The sequence below is a fragment of the Orcinus orca genome, chromosome 10 (genome assembly GCF_937001465.1).
Source record: "Orcinus orca chromosome 10, mOrcOrc1.1, whole genome shotgun sequence".
Classification (NCBI taxonomy): Eukaryota; Metazoa; Chordata; class Mammalia; order Artiodactyla; family Delphinidae; genus Orcinus; species Orcinus orca.
The window spans coordinates 74,028,205-74,051,457 of NC_064568.1; the positions used below are offsets into that span (position 1 = coordinate 74,028,205).

The 23,253-nt window shown below is 52.2% G+C and overlaps 1 protein-coding gene and 1 long non-coding RNA gene across 4 annotated transcripts in view; one reads left to right on the top strand and one right to left on the bottom strand.

The window, feature by feature from the left end:
* Positions 1 to 22,958, top strand: part of PTK7 (protein tyrosine kinase 7 (inactive)) — a 60,039-nt gene extending 37,081 nt beyond the window's left edge. The window contains exons 4-20 of one of the 2 annotated variants that reach the window (XM_004267570.4): positions 53 to 243; positions 339 to 489; positions 1,469 to 1,617; positions 1,867 to 2,133; positions 5,688 to 5,821; positions 5,982 to 6,117; positions 6,229 to 6,348; positions 7,642 to 7,791; positions 7,909 to 8,059; positions 8,157 to 8,284; positions 9,618 to 9,821; positions 10,680 to 10,835; positions 11,461 to 11,693; positions 12,594 to 12,674; positions 20,321 to 20,472; positions 21,283 to 21,461; positions 21,955 to 22,958. In XM_004267570.4, coding sequence (XP_004267618.1) covers positions 53 to 243; positions 339 to 489; positions 1,469 to 1,617; positions 1,867 to 2,133; positions 5,688 to 5,821; positions 5,982 to 6,117; positions 6,229 to 6,348; positions 7,642 to 7,791; positions 7,909 to 8,059; positions 8,157 to 8,284; positions 9,618 to 9,821; positions 10,680 to 10,835; positions 11,461 to 11,693; positions 12,594 to 12,674; positions 20,321 to 20,472; positions 21,283 to 21,461; positions 21,955 to 22,115 — 2,743 coding nt within the window. In that variant the 3' untranslated portion in view covers positions 22,116 to 22,958. The remainder of the gene's footprint in view (positions 1 to 52; positions 244 to 338; positions 490 to 1,468; positions 1,618 to 1,866; positions 2,134 to 5,687; positions 5,822 to 5,981; positions 6,118 to 6,228; positions 6,349 to 7,641; positions 7,792 to 7,908; positions 8,060 to 8,156; positions 8,285 to 9,617; positions 9,822 to 10,679; positions 10,836 to 11,460; positions 11,694 to 12,593; positions 12,675 to 20,320; positions 20,473 to 21,282; positions 21,462 to 21,954) is intronic. The other variant, XM_049693666.1, reaches the window with a different exon arrangement.
* Positions 8,116 to 12,941, bottom strand: LOC125960318 (uncharacterized). Of its 2 annotated transcripts, none has more exons than XR_007469888.1 (3): positions 12,790 to 12,941; positions 12,524 to 12,611; positions 8,116 to 8,243 (listed from the first exon to the last, which is right to left on the bottom strand). It is a non-coding gene; the product is annotated as an uncharacterized LOC125960318 (long non-coding RNA). The 2 variants fall into 2 exon arrangements; XR_007469887.1 differs by having other exon boundaries at positions 8,118 to 8,243; positions 12,513 to 12,611.
* Positions 22,959 to 23,253: the final 295 nt, after the last annotated feature.

Below are 23,253 nucleotides of genomic sequence, written 5' to 3' on the forward strand. Positions count from 1 at the left end.
GGTCACCTGAGACCCCCCTGCGCCCCTGCTACTGACCCCCTCGGCCCCTCAGGCCCACCTACCAGTGGTTCCAAGATGGGAGCGCCCTGTCTGATGGTCAGAGCAACCACACGGTCAGCAGTAAGGAGAAGAACCTGACCCTCCGGCCAGCCGGCCCTGAGCACAGTGGCATCTACTCCTGCTGTGCCCACAATGCCTTTGGCCAGGCCTGCAGCAGTCAGAACTTCACCTTGAGCATTGCTGGTGAGCCTGGGGCAGGGATGGAGAAGGTGAGTTGGGGATGGGGGAGGGGCCTCCCCACCTTGCCTGCTCATGTGTCTGTGCCTCCCTCACCCCAGATGAGAGCTTTGCCAGGGTGGTACTGGCCCCCCAGGACGTGGTAGTGGCAAGGAATGAGGAGGCCATGTTCCACTGTCAGTTCTCAGCCCACCCGCCCCCGAGCCTGCAGTGGGTCTTTGAGGATGAGACTCCCATCACTAACCGCAGCCGGTAAGGCATCTGGCAGCAGCTTTCCAGTATGGTGATAGAAGTTGTGTATGGTTCTCTAAAAGGGAATGAAGTTCTTATCACAGACATCATAGATCTATACGTGTATTACTTCGACTTTCCAGCAGATGGCAGTAGAATGTCTTCCTGTTACAAAATGATTCCAACAAAGGGAAGGGTCTCCAGGAAGGGCATCTTTTTCCAGTTCCCGCAGACACACTGTGTGAGCCAGCGATGGCTCTGCTACTTTCTCTCCTCCCCTTCTGCCCACATGGGTCCTCTGGGATGGGAGGTAGAGACCCAAGGGTGGAGGGACACAGGGGACCTGGGGGATCACAGTCTGCACAGGAAGGTCCTGGAGGGCAAGGATACCTTACTCACACACATGCACGCACACGCACATTTTTTGGAAGAAGCAGACATTACTAGAAGGTGCCGGGAGGTGTCAGGCCCTCTATAGGGACTTCTGTCCTCATCCAGGCCCTATGAGAGCAGAGACCACACCACCTGTGTGGTGTCAGGTGTGGCCATGGTCCTTTGGAGGTGTGGCTCCCTAGGCTGTGGGCTGGGATCCCGCCTGGCTGCAGCCCTGAGGACATCATCAGTAGTCCGTCTGGTGCGTCTGAGGGACTTCTGGTGCTGGAGTTGCTGCTTTACCAGCAGGCGTATCTTGACACTGTCTCCACATTGATTGCTTGCCGCCTCCCACTTGCACTGCTGCTCGCCTGGCTGCCCCAAAGCTGCGTCTCTTGTAATTAGAATACACACCTCTACATACACGCGAACAAGCGCACGCACACACGTGCACACACAGGCACACACACACACACCAGAGTGGCGTGTTGGCTTCCTTCTCTCTGCCCTGTTCCTGGTTGATTCCTTCCTGCATATCTGACCTGTGCAGGATGGGGTTCCCCTGGCTGCCCTCCAGAAGGAGGCCTGTGGGCCACTCCTTTCAAAGAGCACTCTCTCCCCTCCGCAGCCCCCCGCACGTCCGCAGAGCCACGGTGTTTGCCAACGGGTCCCTGCTGCTGACCCAGGTCCGGCCGCGCAATGCAGGGGTCTACCGCTGCGTAGGCCAGGGCCAGAGGGGCCCTCCTGTCATCCTGGAGGCCACTCTCCACCTGGCAGGTGGGTCCCTGGGTCTGGGGTGCCGAGGTGGGAGCCGCCTTCAACGTTGTGGGCACGTAGAGATTTAGGCTCCTGTTTCCACTCAGAGCAGCTTGGAGGGCAGAGGGAGGAAGAGGATGCTGGGCTTGGAAGAGGAAATGCTGAAGGTCACGGGGAGGGCTTGTGCTGGAAAGGGCAAGGCTTGCTGCGGGAGAACGTCAGGTACCCTGGGCCCCACAGTAACCAGGCTGTCTGCTCCCATCCCTGCAGAGATTGAAGATATGCCACCATTTGAGCCACGGGTGTTCACGGCTGGCAGCGAGGAGCGTGTGGCCTGCCCGCCCCCCCAGGGTCTGCCGGAGCCCAGTGTGTGGTGGGAGCACGCAGGAGCCCGTCTACCTGCCCACGGCAGAGTCTACCAGCAGGGCCATGAGCTGGTATTTGCCAGCACTGCCGAGAGCGATGCTGGTGTCTATACCTGCCATGCAGCCAACCTGGCTGGTTGGCGGAGACAGGATGTCAACATCACCGTGGCCAGTGAGCACCTTTGCCCTGAAGGGCTAGGCGAGGAGGGGAGCCCAGGTCCCAGGAGGTCTTGGGCTCTGGGTGTGATGGATAGAGGCTTCCCTGGTGCTCACCTGAGGCCCTGCCGGCTTGGGAACCAGTCACCCGTTGGGAGGTGATATTGGAGTGGACAGTGGCGAGTCAGGCACAGAGGTTGCGGTGCCAGAAAAGTGGTCCTCTGGCTGCAGAGGACAAAGCAACAGAGTGGGAGTCTTGAGACCCAGGTCCCACTCCGTCCCCAGTGCATGGAATGACCATGGGTAGAAAGTCACCTGCCTTGCCAGGCGTCAGTTTCCTCATCCATAAAATAGGGCTTAATAACTCACTACCTTCCCTACTAGATGGCCAGAAAGATCAGTGAAGTAGATAAAAAAGATCTTTCCTTTTATTTTTGGGGAAGGTGATGTGTCAGAGTTATAGGCAGTAATTATTTTATTTGTTGTTATACTTTCCAAATTTCTACAGTGAACATATGACTTGTGAAATAAATGATAAAGACCTATATACCCTTGCTACAGGCATAGAGATTTACTTATTTACACCATGCCTGTGTCAAACGTTTATGATAATTTAAAAGGATATCCGAGACAAATTCATACACACACACATACCATTTTGCAACCTGCTTCTTCCATTTACCTCTACATCTTTCCAAGTAGGTAAATTGCAAAAATTCAAAAAGATTTCAAACATGAAAAGAGCTTTGTACACTTGGAAGTTGTGATGGTATTATTCCCATTAAGATACTAAAACCTAGGAGACATGCACTTTCGTGCTCAGGTACCTGGTTCGGGTGGGAAGCTGCAGCATCCAGGTAACATGCGCTCAGGACACTCCCACAGCGACGTGCAGACAAATGCAAGCAGCCATGATCAGCCTTTCTCCAGTCGGGGTCTGTTGTTCACCTTTTTCATTGGGGATGCTTTTATGTTTTATTTTTTTATTATTATTTTTTAATTTTGCATTTTATTTATTTATTTTTAATTATTTTTGGCTGCGTTGGATCTTTGTTACTTCGTTACTGTTTGCGGGCTTTCTCTAGTTGCAGAGAGCAGGGGCTACTCTTCATTGTGGTGTGCAGGCTTCTCATTGTGGTGACTTCTCTTGTTGCAGAGCACGGGCTCTAGGCATGCGGGCTTCAGTAGTGTGGCACGTGGGCTCAGTAGTTGTGGCTCATGGGCTTAGTTGTTCCGCGGCATGTGGCATCTTCCTGGACCAGGATCGAACCCATGTCCCCTGCATTGGCAGGCGGATTCTTAAGCACTGCGCCACCAGGGAAGTCCCGGGGATGCTTTTAAAAATACAGAATCTGGGACCACACTCCACATCTCCTGCCCCCGGCCTCTCTGGGGGTGGGCCCAGACAAAGAGTGTTCAGCACATGCTCCAAGTGAGGCATATGCGTGCTGGGGGTGGGAGTGCTGGCTTTGATCAGTCTTTTGACAGGCACCAACAGTGCCCTGTGCCTGCACTGCTCCCTGAGAAGAAGACCTGTGGAATTAGAGAGAGTGCGTGACGCATGCAGGGCTGGACTGGTGCGAAGGGGTAGTGGGTACAGTTCGGAGGAGGAAGGACTCCATCCCTGCATTCCATCAACAGCTTTATCGAGTGCCTTCTTTGTGCTGGGCACTGCTCCCAGTACTGGGAATGCAGCAATGAACAAAGCAGACAAAAATCCTTCCCTTTGTGGAGCTCGTAGTCTAATAGCAACAAAGCAAGCAAGGAAAACAATTGAATGAACAAATATATGATTTTAGGTGGCAGCAGAGCCATGAAGAAAAATAAAATAGGGTAAGTGACAGAGAGATGGCATGAGGGCCAGGGGGAGTTTAGAGAAGACTTCTTTAGAAGGTGGTATTTGAGCTGATGCTTAAATTAAAGAGGGAACCACGTGGACGGGCCCTGAGCAAGAAATGGGCTTGTAAATTGAAGGGACAGCAGTAGCCTGTGTGGCTTGTGTTGAATAAGTGATGGTGAGTGTCGTTGAGGTTGTCTGAGAGGCAGAGATTAGATCATATGAAGCTTTGTAAGAACATGGTAAGGACTTTGGTTTGTAATACAAGTGTACCAGTTAGCTACTGCTGTGTAACAAACCAGTCCAAAACTTGAAACAATAGCCACCGATTTGCTCATGATTGATTCTGTGGGTATGGTTCAGCTCCATGTGCTGTTGGCGGCAGCTGGTACGTCAGCTGGTGGCTGGCTGTTCCCTGATGTCCTCCCTCAGGTGCCTCGCTCAGTCTGGCAGTTGAGGGAGGATATCGACCAGGGTGCCTTGGTTCCCTTCCACACAGCCACTCCAACAGACTAGCTCAGGCTTCTCACGTGGAGGCTGGGTTCCAAGAGTGCAAAACTGGATGCTGCAAGCCTTCTCAAGGCATTAGCTTAGACATTGTCCACTATATTCTATTGGACCGGGCAAGTCTCAGGCCACCCAGATTCCAGGCAGTAGAGAAATAGACCCTGCCTCTTGATGGGAAAGTGGCAACGCCACATTACAAAGAGAAGCAAGAGATGGGAGGACTGTTTAAAGCCACCTTTGCAAAGTCTGCCCCACCAAGTCAGAGGATGAGAAGTCCTTGCAGGGACTGAGTGTGAGAGTGACATTTTCAAAAGGTGACTCTGGCTATTCTGAGAAGACTAGACTGTTAGGGGCAAGAGTCTAAACAGGAAACCAGTTAATAGATGACTGTAATCATCTAGGGGAGGTGTTTAAGGGGCTTGAACAGAGGTGGTAGCGGTGGAGGTGGGAGGTGGTGAAAGTTAGGATACATTTTAGAGCTGAGGTAGATGAGGTTTGTATAGAATGAATGTGATGGCGGGGGGAGCCGTAGAGAGAGAAGTCAACGAAGTTTTTGGCTTATACAGTTGGCTGGATAGTGGTGCTATTTACTGAGATAGAGAAAACTGTGATGAGCAGGTTTGGGGAGAAATTGAGCATTCTCTTTTGCACGTATAAAGCCTGAAGTGCCTATTAGATATCCAGTTGGAAATGCCGGTAGGATTTGCAGGTCTGAAGTTCATTGGGGGGAGGCCAGGAGCCAGGCTGTGTATTTGGGACTCATCCACTTGGATGGTACTGAAGGCCGTGGACTGGATGAGATCATTCAGGGGATGAGCATGGCTAAAACGGAACAGAGATTCAGGGACCGAGCCTCGGAACGTTATGGTGTAATAAAGAAAGCAAGGATTTTGGAGTCATGCAGACCAGAGTTTTCAATCCTCTCTCTATCATGGATTAATAAATCACCATTACTTCTTTGAACCTCTGTTGTCTTATCTATAAAATGGGTATAAAAATAAATACCTGGGGGGTATATTGTGATCATTAGCTAGGATAATGTTCAAAAGGTACCGGCACATGGGCCTTCACTAAGGGGTCATGGCTGCAGTTATTGCCGGAGCAGACAAGGGTTTCTAAACTCAGGGCCGGGGTTGGGGGGGAGGGTATTAGAATTTCTTGGGATTGGATCTGTTGGTTTTGTAGATGTGTTGGTCAACCTTCTGTTTCCTCCCTGTCCCTCTAAGCTGTGCCCACGTGGCTGGAGAAGCCCCAAGACAGCCAGCTGGAGGAGGGCAAGCCAGGCTACTTGCATTGCCTGACCCAGGCCACACCCAAACCCACAGTCTCCTGGTACAGAAACCAGATGCTCATCTCGGAGGTGAGAACGGGGATTACTGCTGGGGGGGTGGGGCGGGGACACGGAGTCCTCTGTGCTCACCTCCAAGGCTCGCTTCCCCCCACCCCGAGGCTGTCCCCCAGGGAGATGATGGTGGGGGGTAGGCCGAGACCTGCTCTCAGGCGCATCTTCTGTGCTGCAGGACTCGCGGTTCGAGGTCTTCAAGAACGGGACCTTGCGCATCAACAGCGTGGAGGTGTACGACGGGACGTGGTACCGCTGCGTGAGCAGCACCCCTGCTGGCAGCATCGAGGCCCAGGCCCGCGTCCAAGTGCTGGGTGAGCTGGCGCCTGGCCTCCTGGGCAGGAGAGGACCAGGGAGGGAGCAGCAGCGTCCAGAATCTTCAGGCCTGCCGCCTCAATTCCTCCCCTTTTCTGCTACTGAAACAGAAAAGCTCAAGTTCACACCACCGCCCCGGCCACAGCAGTGCATGGAGTTTGACAAGGAGGCCACGGTTCCCTGCTCAGCCACAGGCCGAGAGAAGCCCACTATTAAGTGGGTCCGGGCAGGTGGGTACTGTGTGAGCATGGGGTGGGGGGCAGCAGGCAGTCCACTGGTCAGATGTATGCCTGTCTGAGGACGAGCTGAGTGCCCCAAACTTTGGGATAGACAAGAAATGTAGGGGCCGATTTATGGTCCAGTTAGAAAAAAAAAAGCCAGACACAAAAGAGGTCAGGTTACAGCATTAGACAACATATAAGACGACTCAAGGCAACAAATGATTGGATTGGTCCAGACAGGGCCGTAAAGTCCTTTCCCTCTTTTCAAAATAGTCATCCTTTCCAATGTAAAAGTAATCCTTTAGAAAATTTTGGCAGAAAATAATGCATAATCCCACCATCAGTCATCTCTGGGTGTGTACCTTTTTGTGTGTACATCTTTTTGTTTTTACATAGCAGTTTTACTGTACATATAATTTTCACTTATTATACTTCCATGAGTTGAGTCATGCTTACTATAGAAATGGAAGATGCAGATAACTGTATGTAATTTTATCTTTTTTTACTTAACATTATCAAGCATTTCCCCGTGGTTTTGTACATAAACATTGGTTTTGATGATTGCAATAATATTCCAATGATTGGATTCACTGTAATTTACTTAAATATCCCCTAAATGTTGGACATTTGGGTTGTTAACCACCCTCCCTTCCTCCCTCCCTTTCTCTGCCTCTTTCTGTCTCTCTCTCTCTCTCTGTCTTTTTATTGCTGCAATAAACATCTTGAGGCAGAGTTTTTTCTGGACTTGGGTTTATTTCGTTTGGGAAAGATTCCCAGAAATGGAATAATTATGTATAAAAGGGTATGCACATTTTTACAACCCTTGATGCAAATGGCCAAATTGTTTTTTAAAAGGTTTTTACATTCCCATTAACAGTGAGAGAGAGGGGGGTTGTAGATTCTGAGCAGCAAGTGGGCTGTCTCTGCTCAGGTGTCTGGGGGAGCTGTCTGTGGGGGGTGGGACTCAGAATGGGTGGGACGATGGCAAAGAGCAGGAATGGGTTCTAGGAGTGGAGAGTGACAGGCAGTGAGGGTGAGAGCAAGGCAAATTCCAAGCCCAACCAGAAGTCCAGTTTGGTGGAAGTGGAACGTTATACAGGGCAATAGAAGGATGTGAGACTGAAAAATTAGAAAAGGAGTAAGTAATAGGGACTCCCAATGCCTGGCTCAGGCGTTTGGATATTGTCTGTGAATAGCCAGGAGCGATGCCGTGTTTTTCAGTAGAGGTGAGTGACTGAGGGCTTTGCTGGCCACTCATGGGACTCTGGTCCATCCCATCATTCCCCAATGTTGCCCCTGTAGATGGGAGCAGCCTTCCAGAGTGGGTGACGGACAACGCTGGGACCTTGCACTTCTCCAGGGTGACCCGCAATGATGCCGGCAACTATACTTGCATTGCCTCCAATGGGCTGCAGGGTCAGATCCGTGCCCACGTCCAGCTCACCGTGGCAGGTGCGACCGTGCAGGGGGCTGGGGCTGGGGCTGGCGGGCCCTGTGGGGCAGCTGCCTGCACCCCGCCAGCCCCTTTGCTCAGTGCTCCCTGCCCCTCACCGGGCTCTTCCCATCCAGTGTTCATCACCTTCAAGGTGGAGCCGGAGCGCACGACCGTGTACCAGGGCCACACGGCCCTGCTGCGGTGCGAGGCCCAGGGGGACCCCAAGCCACTCATTCAGTGGAAGGGCAAAGACCGTATCCTGGACCCCACCAAGCTGGGACCCAGGTAGGCTGTCTCCTTCCCACACCCACCCTGCCTCTCCTGCAGCCCAGTCTCCCTGGAGCTGGCCTGGTGGGCAACGCTGTGACTTCTCTCCTGGCAGGATGCACATCTTCCAGAACGGCTCCCTGGTGATCCACGATGTTGCCCCCGAGGACTCGGGCCGCTACACCTGCATCGCGGGCAACAGCTGCAACATCAAGCACACGGAGGCCCCCCTCTATGTCGTGGGTATGGGACCCGGAGGGTGTCCTGCACAGGAAGTGGGGGCACCTCACTTCTTTCTCATCCTTGTGCTCATCGGCCCCTGTACACAGAAGGCACGAAACCATTTTTGCGGTGGGCGCAGGCATTCAGCTGTGTCCCCTCCACCGGGCCACCTCACCGTCAGTCTCAGGTTCCTTGCCTGGACCTGGGCTCTCCCTTAAACATTCCACGGCTAGTGGATGTGTGCCTGTTCCGGGGAAGTCAGGGGATGGTGCCCTTGTCCTAAAATGCTTCCTCCCAGGTCTCCCTACAGGTCCCTGGGTGGGCAGGGAGGGGATCAGGCCAGGAAGCAGCAGCACAAGTTTCCTTTACCCTGGAGGCCCAGAGAGGATGGTGTGTCAGGTGAAACACCCTGACTAGGGTCAGGGACTTGGAGTTTGGGTCTGGCCTCTCTTGTTAACCACCTCTGTGCCCTTGCAGGTGTTATTTCCTCCCCAGGGGCTTTTTTCTCTGTCTGTAAGGTGGGCGTGGTTTAAATGAGAGGTTTCAAACTTTTTTTGGTTTAGCAGCAGAACTGGTTTTCTAGACAAAGTTTTATGTGGAACTTTAAATGAGTAAGGTGAAGTGACAGCCTCCTTGGTTGAAGCCACTGGGTGTGTGTGAGAGTTGGGGAATCCTGCATGGCCTCCCTCTTGGGCCTCTCTCCCTCCAGGCATCTCTTTCTCCATGGGACCCGAGGCCACTGAAAGCCCCTGGACTAGAAGATCCCTTCTGCAAATACGTTTCTCTTTTTTTATTTTATTTTTTTTTGGCCATGCCACACATGAAAGATCTTAGTTCCCTGACCAGGGATTGAACCCATGCCCCCTGCAGTGGAAGTGCAGAGCCCTAACCACTGGACCGCCAGGGAAGTCCCTACCAATACTTTTCTTGAAGAACCACTCTGTGCTGGGCGATGGCTGGTATTCTAAACCAAAAGTTCCCAGATGCAGCTCTTCAGAGCCTGACTCATGATGTTAAGTCATTAAGGAAGCTTGTTAGCAAACAGTGTGGGTTTGTGGTGGGGCCGACAGATGTGCCTCTTAGGTGTGTCCCCGGCCTCGTGTCCAGATGCAGAGCCAGCTTGGGAATCACTGGCCTCAACTCCTGCAGAGCTCCCTCTGGCCTTGGTGGGGCCCTGAGGACCTGGCCCTTGTTGATGCCATTGCTGGTGGTGACCCTCCCTGGGTCGCTCTGGCTTGGTCAGGCCAAGTGTCTGGGAGGTTGTCTTATGTGTGCAGTAGGGAGCAGCCAGTAGAGAAGTAGGGCTGGGCTTGCTTCAGCGGCCCCTGCTCACACCTATCTGTATGTCTCTCAGACAAGCCGGTGCTGGAGGAGTCGGAGGGCCTGGGCAGCCCTCCACCTTACAAGATGATCCAGACTATTGGGCTGTCGGTGGGCGCCGCCGTGGCCTACATCATTGCCGTGCTGGGCCTCATGTTCTACTGCAAGAAGCGCTGCAAGGCCAAGCGGCTTCAGAAGCAGCCGGAGGGCGAGGAGCCAGAGATGGAGTGCCTCAACGGTGAGGGGCCCTGGAGGAGGGAGGCCCAGGAAGAGGGAGGCGGTGCTGTGCGCAGGTGCTGAGCGCCCTCCCGTGGCCACGGAGGACAGCGCTGTGGCGCTGGAGGGAACTGCTGGAGCCAGAGCAGAGCCGCTCCGCACCGCCCCCCTCCCCTTCCCCCACCGCCCCCCTGTCCCAATCCCAGCTGGAAGCCTGGAGTTGGCCGATTCCCTGGGCCTTGGCTTCTGCGCAACCTGGCTTACATCTTGCTCATTGGAGCCTCTTGGGCCAGCCTCCTACGTTTCCCTGCCTTCTCCCTGCAGTTCGAAACCACAGACATAATTTAAGTACATGTGTTCATGTTTCTTTGCACACCTTGTCTCCCCCCATTAGTCTTTGAGTTTCCCCAGGGGCGATCTGTCTGCCTGTTTCCCTCCTCCTGCCATTCTCTCCTCTGACTGGGAGCCCCCTGGGGACATTGCTGGGTCTCCCCTCTCAGTTTAGGAGTTCAGGAGCAGGGCCTGGGTTTCCCTTGTTGTGATTTTCCCTTTGTGCCTGTAGGAGACCCTATGAAAGCAAAAACCCTTATGTCACCATGCTGTCCAGGGACCATTGACTCAGATAAGACTTGTGCAGTTTTTTCCATTTCAAAAGTTGTAATCGGCTGTGTCAATAAGTGGTCATACCCTAAGGGATGCCTGTCTCCCTCGCCCCAGCCCCATCAGTTCATCGGTTGGATTGTGTGTGGATTTTGTGCGGGACCCCAGGATTGGACCCCTTTGGTGGAAGTGGGAGATTGTGGAAAAGAACTGCAGTCCCCGCCATGGTGGCCAGAGTGTCAGGTCTTATCCTGACACCCTCCCTGCCCCTTCTTCCCAGGTGGCCCTCTGCAGAACGGACAGCCCTCAGCAGAGATCCAAGAGGAAGTGGCCTTGACCAGCTTGGGCTCCAGCTCCGCGGCCACCAACAAACGCCACAGCACAAGTGACAAGATGCACTTCCCTCGGGCCAGCCTGCAGCCCATCACCACACTGGGTGTGTTGCCTTGGCCATCATCACCCCTGCTTAACTACAGGCTCTGGTCTGTCTTGGGGCTGTGCCAGGGCTGGTGGCTCTGGAGTCCCTGAGGCCCAGAACATCAGAAATGGAGGGAGCTTTGGAGAGGCCCGGTCCAGTGTGTCCCCCACCTGTTGTCCACACCCCACCTCCACAGATTTTGTCATTCCTGTGTATTATTCACTTGATGTTTTATTTAGATTGACTCTCCCTCACCTTTAAAAAGAAATCAACTAAAGTTAGCTTTGTTTTAGGAATAACTCTGAAAGTTACGGATCTGTGCTAGTTAAATGTTTTCTGAGCGTAGGTTAGAATGTAGAACTAAGATCTATTTATGGTGAGTGACCTAAAATTCTCATACAGACCACTCTCTAGAAAGTACTATTAATCTGACCCCTTTATTTCACTGTTAGCAACTGCCAGGCCCAGGGCAGAAGGGGAAGTGGTTTGCTCAGGGTCATCCACACAGCTGGGGCCACCGCCCGGTCCAGGTGGGTGGAGCAGAGAGACTCCCTGCTGTGTGACACAGGCCAGGTGCCTCCCAAGTCAGGGGCTTTCTCTGCTCGGGGGAAGGCTGCTGGCCGACTCAGACGTGTGCCCGCAGGGAAGAGCGAGTTTGGGGAGGTGTTCCTGGCAAAGGCGCAGGGCTTGGAGGAGGGGGTGCCAGAGACCCTGGTGCTTGTGAAGAGCCTGCAGAGCCGGGACGAGCAGCAGCAGCTGGACTTCCGGAGGGAGTTCGAGATGTTTGGGAAGCTGAACCACGCCAACGTAGTGAGGCTGCTGGGACTGTGCCGGGAGGCCGAGCCCCACTACATGGTGCTGGAGTATGTGGACCTGGTATGCTGCTGGCCGGGGCCCTGCTTGTCTCGGGCTGGGCAGTGCTCTGACCTGGGGGGCGGGGGGCACCGTGGGAACCTGCTGTCACCACCTTGAGATGCTCAGCCTCCTGTCCCCCCAGCTCTCCGACACCCACCTTTCGTTGACCCGCACCCCGTCTGCCAGCCCCAGGTCTGGGGGTGGGGCCCAGGTTCTTCCGGCTTCTCCCTCTGCCCGCTGCTCAGAAACTGGCTTTCCTTCTTTCCCTGCAGCCCGCACCACTTGAGGGACAGTGTTAACCCAGCCACTAGCCTTCTCTTTCCACCCTGCTTGGCACACCCAGCTCCACCCCTCACCCTTCATTCCCTCGCCCATCTAGGCCTAATCCCCTTGGTCTTGGAGCTGCTGCTTGTCAAACTCCCCAGCTCGGGGCAGGAAGGGGGCGGAGTGACCCTCGTCTTTCCGTTAGCGAGTGCTCGTGAGCACTTTGTGCATGTTTTTGCTGCTGGTGTCCCCTCTTTGTTATGTCTGGAGGACACAGCCTTCCTGTCTGGGGTCCGTGAAGACCCCGTGAAGACGGAGGGTTGGGGGCTGTGGGGTTTTCCTCTCCTGGCTCCCTCAGGGCAGGGGCTTCCTCACCTGCCCATCTGGGGCCTCCCCTGAGGGTCACAATGACCGTCCTCCTCCCTTTCCGACGTGAGAGCTTCTAGGAGGCACTTCCTATAGTTTTTAATTCCCACTGGACACTCCCCATGGGAGGGGGTCTGGGCTGGGGATTGGGCGTTCAGGTCAGAGCTCCTCAACCCCCCCACCCACCCACCATCCCCCCGGGGCGGGTACCTTGTGAGCACCTGCTGGGTTGGATGCTTTGGAGATACCGGCTGGACTCTGACTTGACAGAGACGCTTGGCTTTTCCTCAGGGAGACCTCAAACAGTTCCTGAGGATTTCCAAGAGCAAGGATGAAAAGTTGAAGTCGCAGCCCCTCAGCACGAAGCAGAAGGTGAGGACGGGGGCTGGTCAAGGCCCCCAAGGTGGGCCAGGACCCAGGGCAGTTACCTAACAGCAGTGCACTGGTTGAAGGCATCCTGTGGGCCAGGCCCCGTGTAAGTACTTACCTCAGCGATCACGGTGATCCTCTGCGATACATGTCGCTGTCCGAGTTGTGGGTGAAGACGCCAAAGTTTAGAGAGATTAGGTGACTTGTCCCAGTCATGGAGCCTGTGAGTGCCTTTGTGTGGCCATGTTGCTTTCGGAGAGAAGAGCTGCCCTTCACTTTGGCCGCTGGAGCAGGCCTTCTGTCGCCTGCCTTGGACGCTGAGCTGGAGGAGCAGCAGGCAGCCTGGGCGTCTAGGGGCCTTCGGGGCTGGGCGTGGCCCTGAGCGCGTTTCTTCATCCTCCGCGTGTGAACTGACCTCCTGACATGGTTCCCCTGCCTCCATCTCCGAGAATCCACAGGATTGTCTGCTATGGCTGTATATGGAAAGCCACAGGACAGGACGTGCTTCTCCAGCTTTGTGGGATGTCAGGACCCCAGAGCTCGCAAATCAGGGCACGCGTGGAGCCAGTGAATCTGGCATGATGGGCCCTTGGGGATGCAAAATTGAGACTGTGCCTGTCCTTGGGGCACTTAGGATCTAGTGGGAGAGCTTGGGTAAGTGAGTATGGCGTGTGCCTTACAGACTTCAGGTAAGACACAGAAAGCAAGTGAGAGACATAAAATAAGAGACGTTGAAGACGTCCACGTCCTTTAGGTGGACAGACAGTGTGGTTAACAAAGAAGGTCTCCTGGTAGAGAAAGGCATTCGAGTTCAAGTCTCAAGGACAAGAAGTAGGTGAATGGTGGGAAGAAGAGGAGTTTAGGTATGTTGCTTTGGCTGGGACAGGGGCGTAGGCAGGTGACGGGAAGTTATTTCCATCACGTGATCCGAGGGACTCTCTTTGGTTGAGAGTCGTCACCACTGTTGCTGAAGATCTCTCCACACTTTTTTGCCCAAGTGTCTTGAACTTGATGGGGAAAATTCAGTAAGTTGGGTTTCATACTCTCCAAGGACAATATTCTGCATTGGATGGTGGGGGAAGGGCATTGCTTTAAAAAAAAAAATTGGAGATTTATGGACCGTACCTCAGACTTGCGGAATCTGTGAGAGTGGGGTCTGAGGATCTGCAATTTTTTTTTTTTTTTTTTTTTTTTTTTTGCGGTATGCGGGCCTCTCACTGTTGTGGCCTCTCCCGTTGGGGAGCACAGGCTCCGGATGCGCAGGCTCAGCGGCCATGGCTCACGGGCCCAGCCGCTCTGCGGCATGTGGGCTCTTCCCGTACCGGGGCACGAATCCGTATCCCCTGCATCGGCAGGCAGACTCTCAACCACTGCGCCACCAGGGAAGCCCGGATCCGCCTTTTTTAAACAAGCTCTCCAGCTGATTCTTAAGCTCATTAAGGTTCAAGGAGCCCAGGAGTAGGATAGTGGCTTTGTAATGGTTTTGGTTAAAGTCTCCTATAAGAAATGCATTTTAGGGCTTCCCTGGTGTCGCAGTGGTTAAGAATCCTCCTGCCAATGCAGGGGACATGGGTTTGTGCCCTGGTCCAGGAAGATCCCACATGCCACAGAGCAACTAAGCCCGTATACCACAACTACCGAGCCTGCGCTCTAGAGCCCGCGAGCCACAACTACTGAAGCCCTTGTGCCTAGAGCCTGTGCTCCGCAACCAGAGAAGCCACCACAATGAGAAGCCCGCACACCGCAACAAAGAGTGGCCCCTGCTCGCCGCAACTAGAGAAAGCCCGCACGCAGCAACGAAGACTCCAACGCAGCCAAAAATAATAAATAAATTTATTTAAAAAAATGCATTTTACATCATGGCCCAGCAAACACACACATACACACACACACAACTAAAATTAATCTTTCACAACCCTGTATTTGATGCACTTAATATTTCCTATCCTATCCTTTTTTTTTTTTTAACCCACTAAATTGGTTTTGAGACCCATATGGGTCTCGATCAGTAGTTTGAAAAACACTTCTTTTGGGGGATTCCATGAAAATGAAAATTCTTAGGAAAGCTATATTAAAATTTGTAGATGCTTTCTGGCGCTAATAATTTAGTGAGCTGCTGTGCCACTTTATATTCCTAGGGTTCTGGGGGAATAGAAGGAGAAAACGTTCAGGTTTTTTTTTTTTTTTTTTTTTTTTTTGCGGTACGCGGGCCTCTCACTGGCGTGGCCTCTCCCGTTGCGGAGCACAGGCTCCGGACGCGTAGGCTCAGCGGCCATGGCTCATGGGCCCAGCCACTCCGCGGCATGTGGGATCTTCCCAGACTGGGGCACGAACCCTTGTCCCCTGTATTGGCAGGCGGTCTCTCAACCACTGCGCCACCAGGGAAGCCCAACGTTCAGTTTTTAAAGGGAGGTGGAGTGGTAAGCAGGGTGCTCCCTGGCCAGCTAGAGCCGGAATGAGTGTGCTGTGCCTGGACGGGGAGGAGCCTCAGGAGGATTCCAGGATAGCTGTGGGATCGTGATAGCAATCAAAGACACAGGCCCTGGGTGGTGGCATAATTGTAGGTGATGCTTGTTAGAGTAGCTGATAAGATAATGGAGATATTGAAGTTGGAGCACTGTAACCTGTGATTTCTCCATGGATCACCTGCAAGCTAATGATGGGACCAGGAGCGGGGGCCGCTTAGCACACCTGGTGGACAACGCTTTGCTTTAAGCAGTCAGATGCCGGATAGGAAGCAGCAGCCTGTTTGGGAAGAGCAGGGAAGCATCACGGTGGCTTAGCCAGAACTTGGGCGAGCCCCCAGGGTGTTAAAGGTGGAAAGGAGAGGTGGATGTGGTCTTTACCAAAGTGCAGGTGTTTATAACAGCATTTGAAAATTAATCCCGTGGCCATCTGATGGCGGCTTGCCCAGCAGTAAGGAAACACTTAACTGGCTTGGGTTAACAGAATTCCCTTTTACTGTCCTCGCTTAGCCAGTATTTCCAGAAGCACTGCTTCTCTGGAAAGATAGCAAGTTAGTCACTGGGCCAAGACCTCTGTCTTCTGTTCCCATGACTAGCAGCAGATTGTTTAGCTTGTGAGCCAGAGCAGAGAGGGCAGGCTGAGGGGAAAGCCAAGTCTGATGAGGGCTTGTTACAAAAGCCTTTGTCTGCCCCTTACGGACAACGGGGCAAGGCTGGACAATGCCCTGGCATTTCGTTTTTTTTTTTTTTTTTGCGGTAGGCGGGCCTCTCACTGTTGTGGCCTCTCCCGTTGCGGAGCACAGGCTCCAGACGCGCAGGCTCAGCGGCCATGGCTCACGGGCCCAGCCGCTCCGCGGCATGTGGGATCTTCCCAGACTGGGGCACGAACCCACGTCCCCTGCATCGGCAGGCGGACTCCCAACCACTGCGCCACCAGGGAAGCCCGTGGCTTCACTTTTGATAAAGAAAATGCACCAAAAAGATGAGATTTCCCCTAACTCTTGGTAGTGGCCCGCATTCAGCCCGTCTGCATATGCAGTGTCAGTCGATATGTTGGATATGTAATGGGTCCAGACTGGTTGTGGTTGGGATCAGTGCTGCCTAATAGAACTGAATAGAATAGGTGGTGGAAACATTCCATACCTGTGCTGTCCAGTGCAGTGGTCACCAGCCCCACGTGGCTACTGAGGACTTAGCATGTGGCTAGAGAGACGGAGGAGCTGAGTTTTTTATTTTATTAAGTTTTAATTAACTGAAATAGCCACACGGGTCTAGGGGGCTACTGTTTTGGACAGCGCAGGTGTAGACCATTGTTTTTAAACTTTTTTTGACTGAGACCCACAGTAGCAAAAAAAAAAAAAAAAGAAAAGAGAGCACATTTTACATCACAATGCAACACAGACGTGCATATTTATTTATTTATTTTAAATATTCTAAAGTATCACTTTTTTTTTTTTTTGAAAAGTATCACTTTTTTAAAATTAATTAATTTATTTTTGGTTGCGTTGGGTCTTTGTTGCTGCGTGCGGGCTTTCTCTAGTTGTGACGAGTGGTGGCTGCTCTTCATTGCGGTGCATGGGCTTCTCATTGCGGTGGCTTCTCTAGTTGCAGAGCACAGGCTCTAGGCGCACGGGCTCCAGTAGTTGTGGCACGTGGGTTCAGTAGTTGTGGCTCGCGGGCTCTAGAGCGCAGGCTCAGTAGTTGTGGCACACGGACTTAGTTGCTCCTCGGCATGTGGGGTCTTCCCGGATCAGGGCTTGAACCGTTGTCCCCTGCATTAGCAGGTGGATTCTCAACCACTGCGCCACCAGGGAAGTCCCAGACGTGTATATTTAAAAAATGAAAAAAGTTCCATGAATGATAGTTATCCTTACCATGTGTGATACTCTGATATTTTCTATTCCTTTAAAAAAAAAAATGCTGGTTAAGATTCACTAAATGGGTTTTATGCCATACTAGTAGGTTGTGACCACAATTAGCAACTCTCCAGTGGAGGCAGTGGGGCCTGCAGGGATCTCACTGGTCAGAGCACACAGATTGAGAAGATCTGTTTTTGGAGTGACCCCTCTCCCAGTGTTTGGACTCAGCTCCTCTCCTGGCCTTTCCGTGACCCTGGGAGCCAGGCCGGTGAAGCTGCTCGGAGCCAGCCAGGGATGCCGAAGGGCCAGTCCACAGCCAGCACCCCACCCCTGGGGTCACTGATGGCAGACAGCCCTTCCTGTGCCCCCATCCACAGTGAGGTGACCCAGGAAAGGCAGCTGCAGTGTTGAGGAAAGAGCCAGGCTTTGGCATTCGGCTGGGACTGTGGGCAAAGCTGAGGAGGAGCCCACCTCACAGAGAGCAAGAAGGGGAGCAGCTATCTTGGCTCAGGGCCCGGGCACACAGTAGGTGCACAACAAGTGTTCCCACCCCCTTCTCTCTGACTGCTTGGTCTCCTCCTTGCCCTGGGTAATGTGGGAGCAGCCCTTCTACCGCTCACATTCACCTTTGTTCCTTTTTGAACTTCAGGGACATAGAATCAGATAAACCATAATCTTGGTTAATCGGTGACATACTGTCATTGGTCCACACACAGGCTGCTTTTACTTACTTATTGTTATTTTTTTAATCTTTTTATTGACGTGTGTATGTATGTGTGTATGTTTGTTTCACTTTGATATTTCAAACTTAAAAGACCGTAAGAATGGTTCAAGGAGCTCCTACAAACCCTTTAGCCAGATTCATGCCCCATTTGCTTTATTATTCTCTGTGTCTGTATATTATTATTATTATGCATTTTTCTGAACCATTGGAGGTAGGTTAGAGGCCGACTTCTGACCTTTTGCAATCAGATGTGTGGCAAATGATACCTTGTCAGGTCTTGATTGGTATTTTCTTGGTCACCCATGATACTGGTCCTTAGCCACGTTTGTCTCTCCGTGATTTAGTATGTGGTGGGTGGCTTCTCCCTTATGGATCCTGAAAGTGAGTCTGTGTGCTGGAAGAAATACACAGCTGGCCAGTAACTTGTTAAATAACCTTCCACGCGGACCTCTTTGCATTTCTGTTTGCCTTGTTTTTACACACAAGGAAATGCTACATGTCCTGTGTCCCTTGGTGTTGCTCCCAAGGATTGGATAAGGTGACAGAGGCATAGGGACCATTGGTCTTCACAGGCACTCTCCTGGTGCTCCGATTTTACCTCTGTTTGGCATGGCTCACCTTCCCCCAATTGGTGACACCCTTCTGCAGGTACAATTCTTACCTCCCTTCTAGACTGCCCTCTCACCAGGAGCCCAGTCTTGCCATCCCTGTCATATTCCATCAGCACCCAATTGTATGTGGTGTATAGTAGATGCTCAGTTGATATTCGTTCAGCGCATTGGTGTATATTTTTTAAATGTTAATATTTCTTAATTATAATTACACTTAATATGTTATATAATGTATTATATGTAATACGTTCACATGGCTCAAAAACTTTTAAAAGGTATCAGTGAAAAATCTCCCCAACTCTCTTACACTTTGGAAAATAGTATTGCATTATTTTGTAATGCTAGAGCTACTCACAGTCCATGACCCCCCACGAGGTATCTTAGAGAAACTCATGCATATATACACTCATAAGAACATTCATAACAGCACTGTTTTTTTTTTTTAAAGAGGGAGGGAGGGAGGAAGGGAGGGAGGAAGAGAGAGGTCATGCTCTTATTTATTTATTTATTTATTTAGTTGTGCCGGGTCTTAGTTGTGGCCGGTGGGCTCCTTAATTGTGGCTTGTGGGCTCCTTAGTTGAGGCTTGCCAGCTTCTTAGTTGTGGCACGTGGGCTCCTTAGTTGTGGCATGCATGTAGGATCTAGTTCCCTGACCAGGGATCGAACCCGGGCCCCCTGCATTGGGAGCTCGGAGTCTAACCACTGTGCCACCAGGGAAGTACCCAGCACTGTTCTTTTTTTTTTTTTTTTTAATTTTAATTTTGGCTGCGTTGGGTCTTCGTTGCCGCACGCGGGCTTTTCTCTGGTTGTGGCGAGCGGGGGCTACTCTTCGTTGCGGTGCGTGGGCTTCTCATTGTGGTGGGTTCTCTTGTTGTGGAGCACGGGCTCTAGGCGCTTCAGTAGTTGTGGCACGTGGGCTCAGTAGTTGCCCAGCACTGTTCTTAAAAGTGAAAATCTGGCGTGGGGCGGGGGAAACAAATTTCCACTGACATTAGAAGGAATAAATTATGATGTGTTTATGATGAGAAAGAACTCAGTACAATGATATCCCAAAAAAAGGATGAACCTTGCAATGTTAAGTGACAGAATCAAGGCACAAAGGAATATACGTATTTGTATGATTGCAGCCTTATCTGGCTCTAAAACAGGCAAAATGGAATCGTATTGTTTGTTTAGGAACATACGCATCAGCGGTAAAACTGTAAAGAACAGACAAGACATTATTTTCATACAAGTCAGGATAGTGATTACCTCTTGAGGAGAGAGGAGAATTTGTGATGGGGAAGAAGCCAGTGAGGAGCTTCTGGGGGCCTATCATTGGTTTCTTTTTTTAACTTGGTGACTGTTACCTGGGTGTGGGCGTTATAGTTATTCGTGAAAGTAGACATATTTTATGAACTTTTCTATATGTAGTTCACACCAAAATATAAACCAAAAGTTTCCCTACCTTTTCTCTCTGGCCTCCAGCTACCCTTAGAGGCAACCTGTGTGTGTGTGTGTGTGTGTGTGTGTGTGTCTCTTTCTACCTTCGCTCACACATATATTTTATATATAGATATATATGATTGTTTATTTTGTTTTTTATGAAATGCAACTAGTAGAAAATATGTAACTTTGAAGTAAAAAAAAAAAAAAGAGGAGCAGCCCATAAAGATGTGAGCTATACTTACTGCCCAGTTGTTTTTCACTCAGCAGGTGGTCACTGTGTGGTCTCCCCACCCCACCTGCCACTCACTTAATCTAGCACCTGCTGTGCATGGGAGTGGGGCCGAAAACTTTATTTCATTCAATTCAGTTTTCCAACAACCCAGGAGGCGCAGGTCCTGTTATTCCCATTTTACAGAGAAGGGAACAGGCTGTTGTGCCTTTGTTTTGGGGCTTCCTTCAGCATCACATTAATGGTGCTGAGACCCCACCAAGAGCTGTGTCAAGGGCGGTCCGCCAGTACCCCAGTCCTGATGTGCTCTGACAGCCCCCTTTCTCGTTCCAGGTGGCTCTGTGTACCCAAGTGGCCCTGGGAATGGAGCACCTGTCCAACAACCGCTTTGTGCACAAGGACCTGGCCGCTCGAAACTGCCTGGTCAGCGCTCAGAGACAGGTGAAGGTGTCGGCCCTGGGGCTCAGCAAGGACGTGTACAACAGGTAGGGGGCACAGGTGGAGTGGGCGAGGGGCAGAGGGCAGACACAGCTGGGGGGGTGGGAAAGGGCTTAGTCCAAAGCTGGAGGCCCCTGGAGGGGCAGAACCTTCCCACCCTCTCCCAAGGGTGCAGTAGGCGTCCCAGCCAGTGGACCACAGCTCCCTCATCTTACACATTTTCTCTAGTGATAAAAAAATTATAAACCTTTTTCAAAAGAAACTAGTCACACTTTATGTAGTTTTCTATAGAATTTAACTCTTCATATGGTTCTCTCTGTAACTTCCTGAATTCAGTAGTTATTTTTAAGGCTAAGACTTAAAGCTCAGCCCCCGTAGCCAGAGATCGTGCTGGAATGTACATTACCTGGTGCCTCCGGGAGCTTCCCCTCGAGTCATCCCAGTTTTGACTCACCCTGGTTTGTCTGACCGTTGCTTTAGTCATGATTGGGTTATCACTAGTAAAGCTCTTTAAGATTTCTTTCCATTTAACGTGTTCATTTTTCACACTTTTAAACTAATATAGAAAGTATGTACGATTATTAGCTTTTAAATATTGACATTAGGCGAAGTCTGATTCTTAAGGGAACTTTTTAACCGTCAGACCCCATGTGGATGCCTCCAGGTTTCATCCAGTATACAACCCCCCCACCCCACCCCTTGCTAAGCAAAAATGTTTCCAATTTCCCTGAATGCCTTGATACAGAAAATCTGGGCTGTAGCTTGGGTATGAGACCCAGACCTGGGATGAGGTGGGGATCCCAGGCTGTGCCCCTCACCCCCCCATCCCCATGCCTGTGTGTCCTCTTGTCCCACAGTGAGTACTACCACTTCCGCCAGGCCTGGGTGCCGCTGCGCTGGATGTCCCCTGAGGCCATCCTGGAGGGCGACTTCTCCACCAAGTCTGATGTCTGGGCCTTCGGCGTGCTGATGTGGGAAGTGTTCACTCACGGGGAAATGCCCCACGGAGGGCAGGCAGACGACGAAGTGCTGGCAGGTAGGCAGCTCTGTTTCCGAGAGACGGTTCCAGATGTTCTCTAGGCGGAGAGCTTGCTCAGGGTCCCGGGGCCAGTTCAGCCCCCGCCCTCCTCTCTCAGGGCTGGTATCAGCACGTACGTGGATGTGGCCACTCCACTTGTTAGATTACCGAAATACCTTCATACTGGTTGGTAAATAGCCCTTGTCCCCAGCATTCACTCCAGCTACTCTGGTGCCTGCCTATTGACCCCACTTCAGCCCCTGTGTATTGGCTGCTTCTTGTGCTGCTTGGACCCTGCCCCCGCCAGCCAGAGAGAGCTGGGATCAGGGGAGTCCTCCCCTTTGCTTGCAAGATGCTTTCTATAAACTCCCTGAATCCTTGCTCATCCGCACTGGCCAGCGTCCCTCAGAGTCTCCCTCACGTGGCTGCCTGTGGGAACTGCAGGCTCCACAGAGTATTGGACAGGTGGTTAAATATTTTGACTAACCCTCTTCCCACCGTCTTTCTGCAGACTTGCAGGCTGGGAAGGCCAGACTCCCGCAGCCTGAGGGCTGCCCTTCCAAACTCTACCGGCTGATGCAGCGCTGCTGGGCCCTCAGCCCCAAGGACCGGCCCTCCTTCAGCGAGATCGCCAACACCCTGGGAGACAACCCCGCGGATAACAAGCCGTGAGGAGGGAGCCCAGGCAGGCTGTGCCTCAGGATGGCGTGGGCAGGGGAGGACCTCCTGAGGGGTGCCCACAGCATGATGGGCAAGATCCTGGTCCTCTCGGGCCCTAAGGGCCCCGCCCGGGCACCACAGGCACTGCTGAGGTCAGGCAGGGCCTGGGCTTTCTTCCTCTTCCTCACTCTCAGCCCTTGGGGAGGCTGATTTGGACCCAGACTGGGTGACTGGGGCTTTGGGCTGGGCAGCTTTCTCTACCACCCCTTCCCCCATCAGGGGCAGTGTGGGTGCCTCAGGTAAACCCAATTTCTGGCCTGGGTCCCCTCCCCTCCACCAGGTCCAGTTCTGCCACTCACCTGCCAACTTCATCGGGGGAGGGCTAGGCTGGAGGTGAGCTGGCTTCAAGGGGATTTCCTTAATATACTCAAGTCCTGGATTGTTCTGGCCTCTGGGGACCACTGTGGGGTCTGCACTAGGATCATGGAGGACCCAGCCAGCGAGTCCCCCCCCACCCCCACCCCCACCATGGACATGTGCACGCTGACCCAGACCTGCGCCTCCTACCCACCCTTCTCTCCTTTTCTCATCCTAAGTGCCTGGCAGATGAAGGAGTTTTCAGGAGCTTTTGACACTATATAACCCGCCCTTTTTGTATGCACCGTGGGCGGCTTTTGTATGTAATTGCAGTGTGGGGTGGGAGGGCATGGGACGTAGGGGTGGGTCCTGGAGGAGATGGGACAGTGGGCCACCCCTGCCTCACACCTTTATTGTTGTTGTTGTTGTTTGTTTGTTTGTTTTGGTTTTTTTTTTTACACTCGCTGCTCTCAATAAAGAAGCCTTTTTTACAACCTGCTTCTGATGCTCATTCCCTACTTTTTGCCCATAAATGATGTGCCTTCTTCCCTCGCTTATCGGAAGGAGCCATGTGCCTTCCCGGAGTCTTGGGGGGTGCTTGGGCAGGGATAACTGGCAGACACTGGTCCTTCTCTCTGGTTTGTGGAGCAGTTGAATACTTTTTTTTTTTTTTTGGCCACACTGCGTGGCTTGCGGGGTCTTAGTTCCCCAACCAGGGATTGAATCCGGGCCACAGCAGTGAAAACATGGAGTCCTAACCACTGGACTGCCAGGGAGTTTCCTCCTGGGGAAG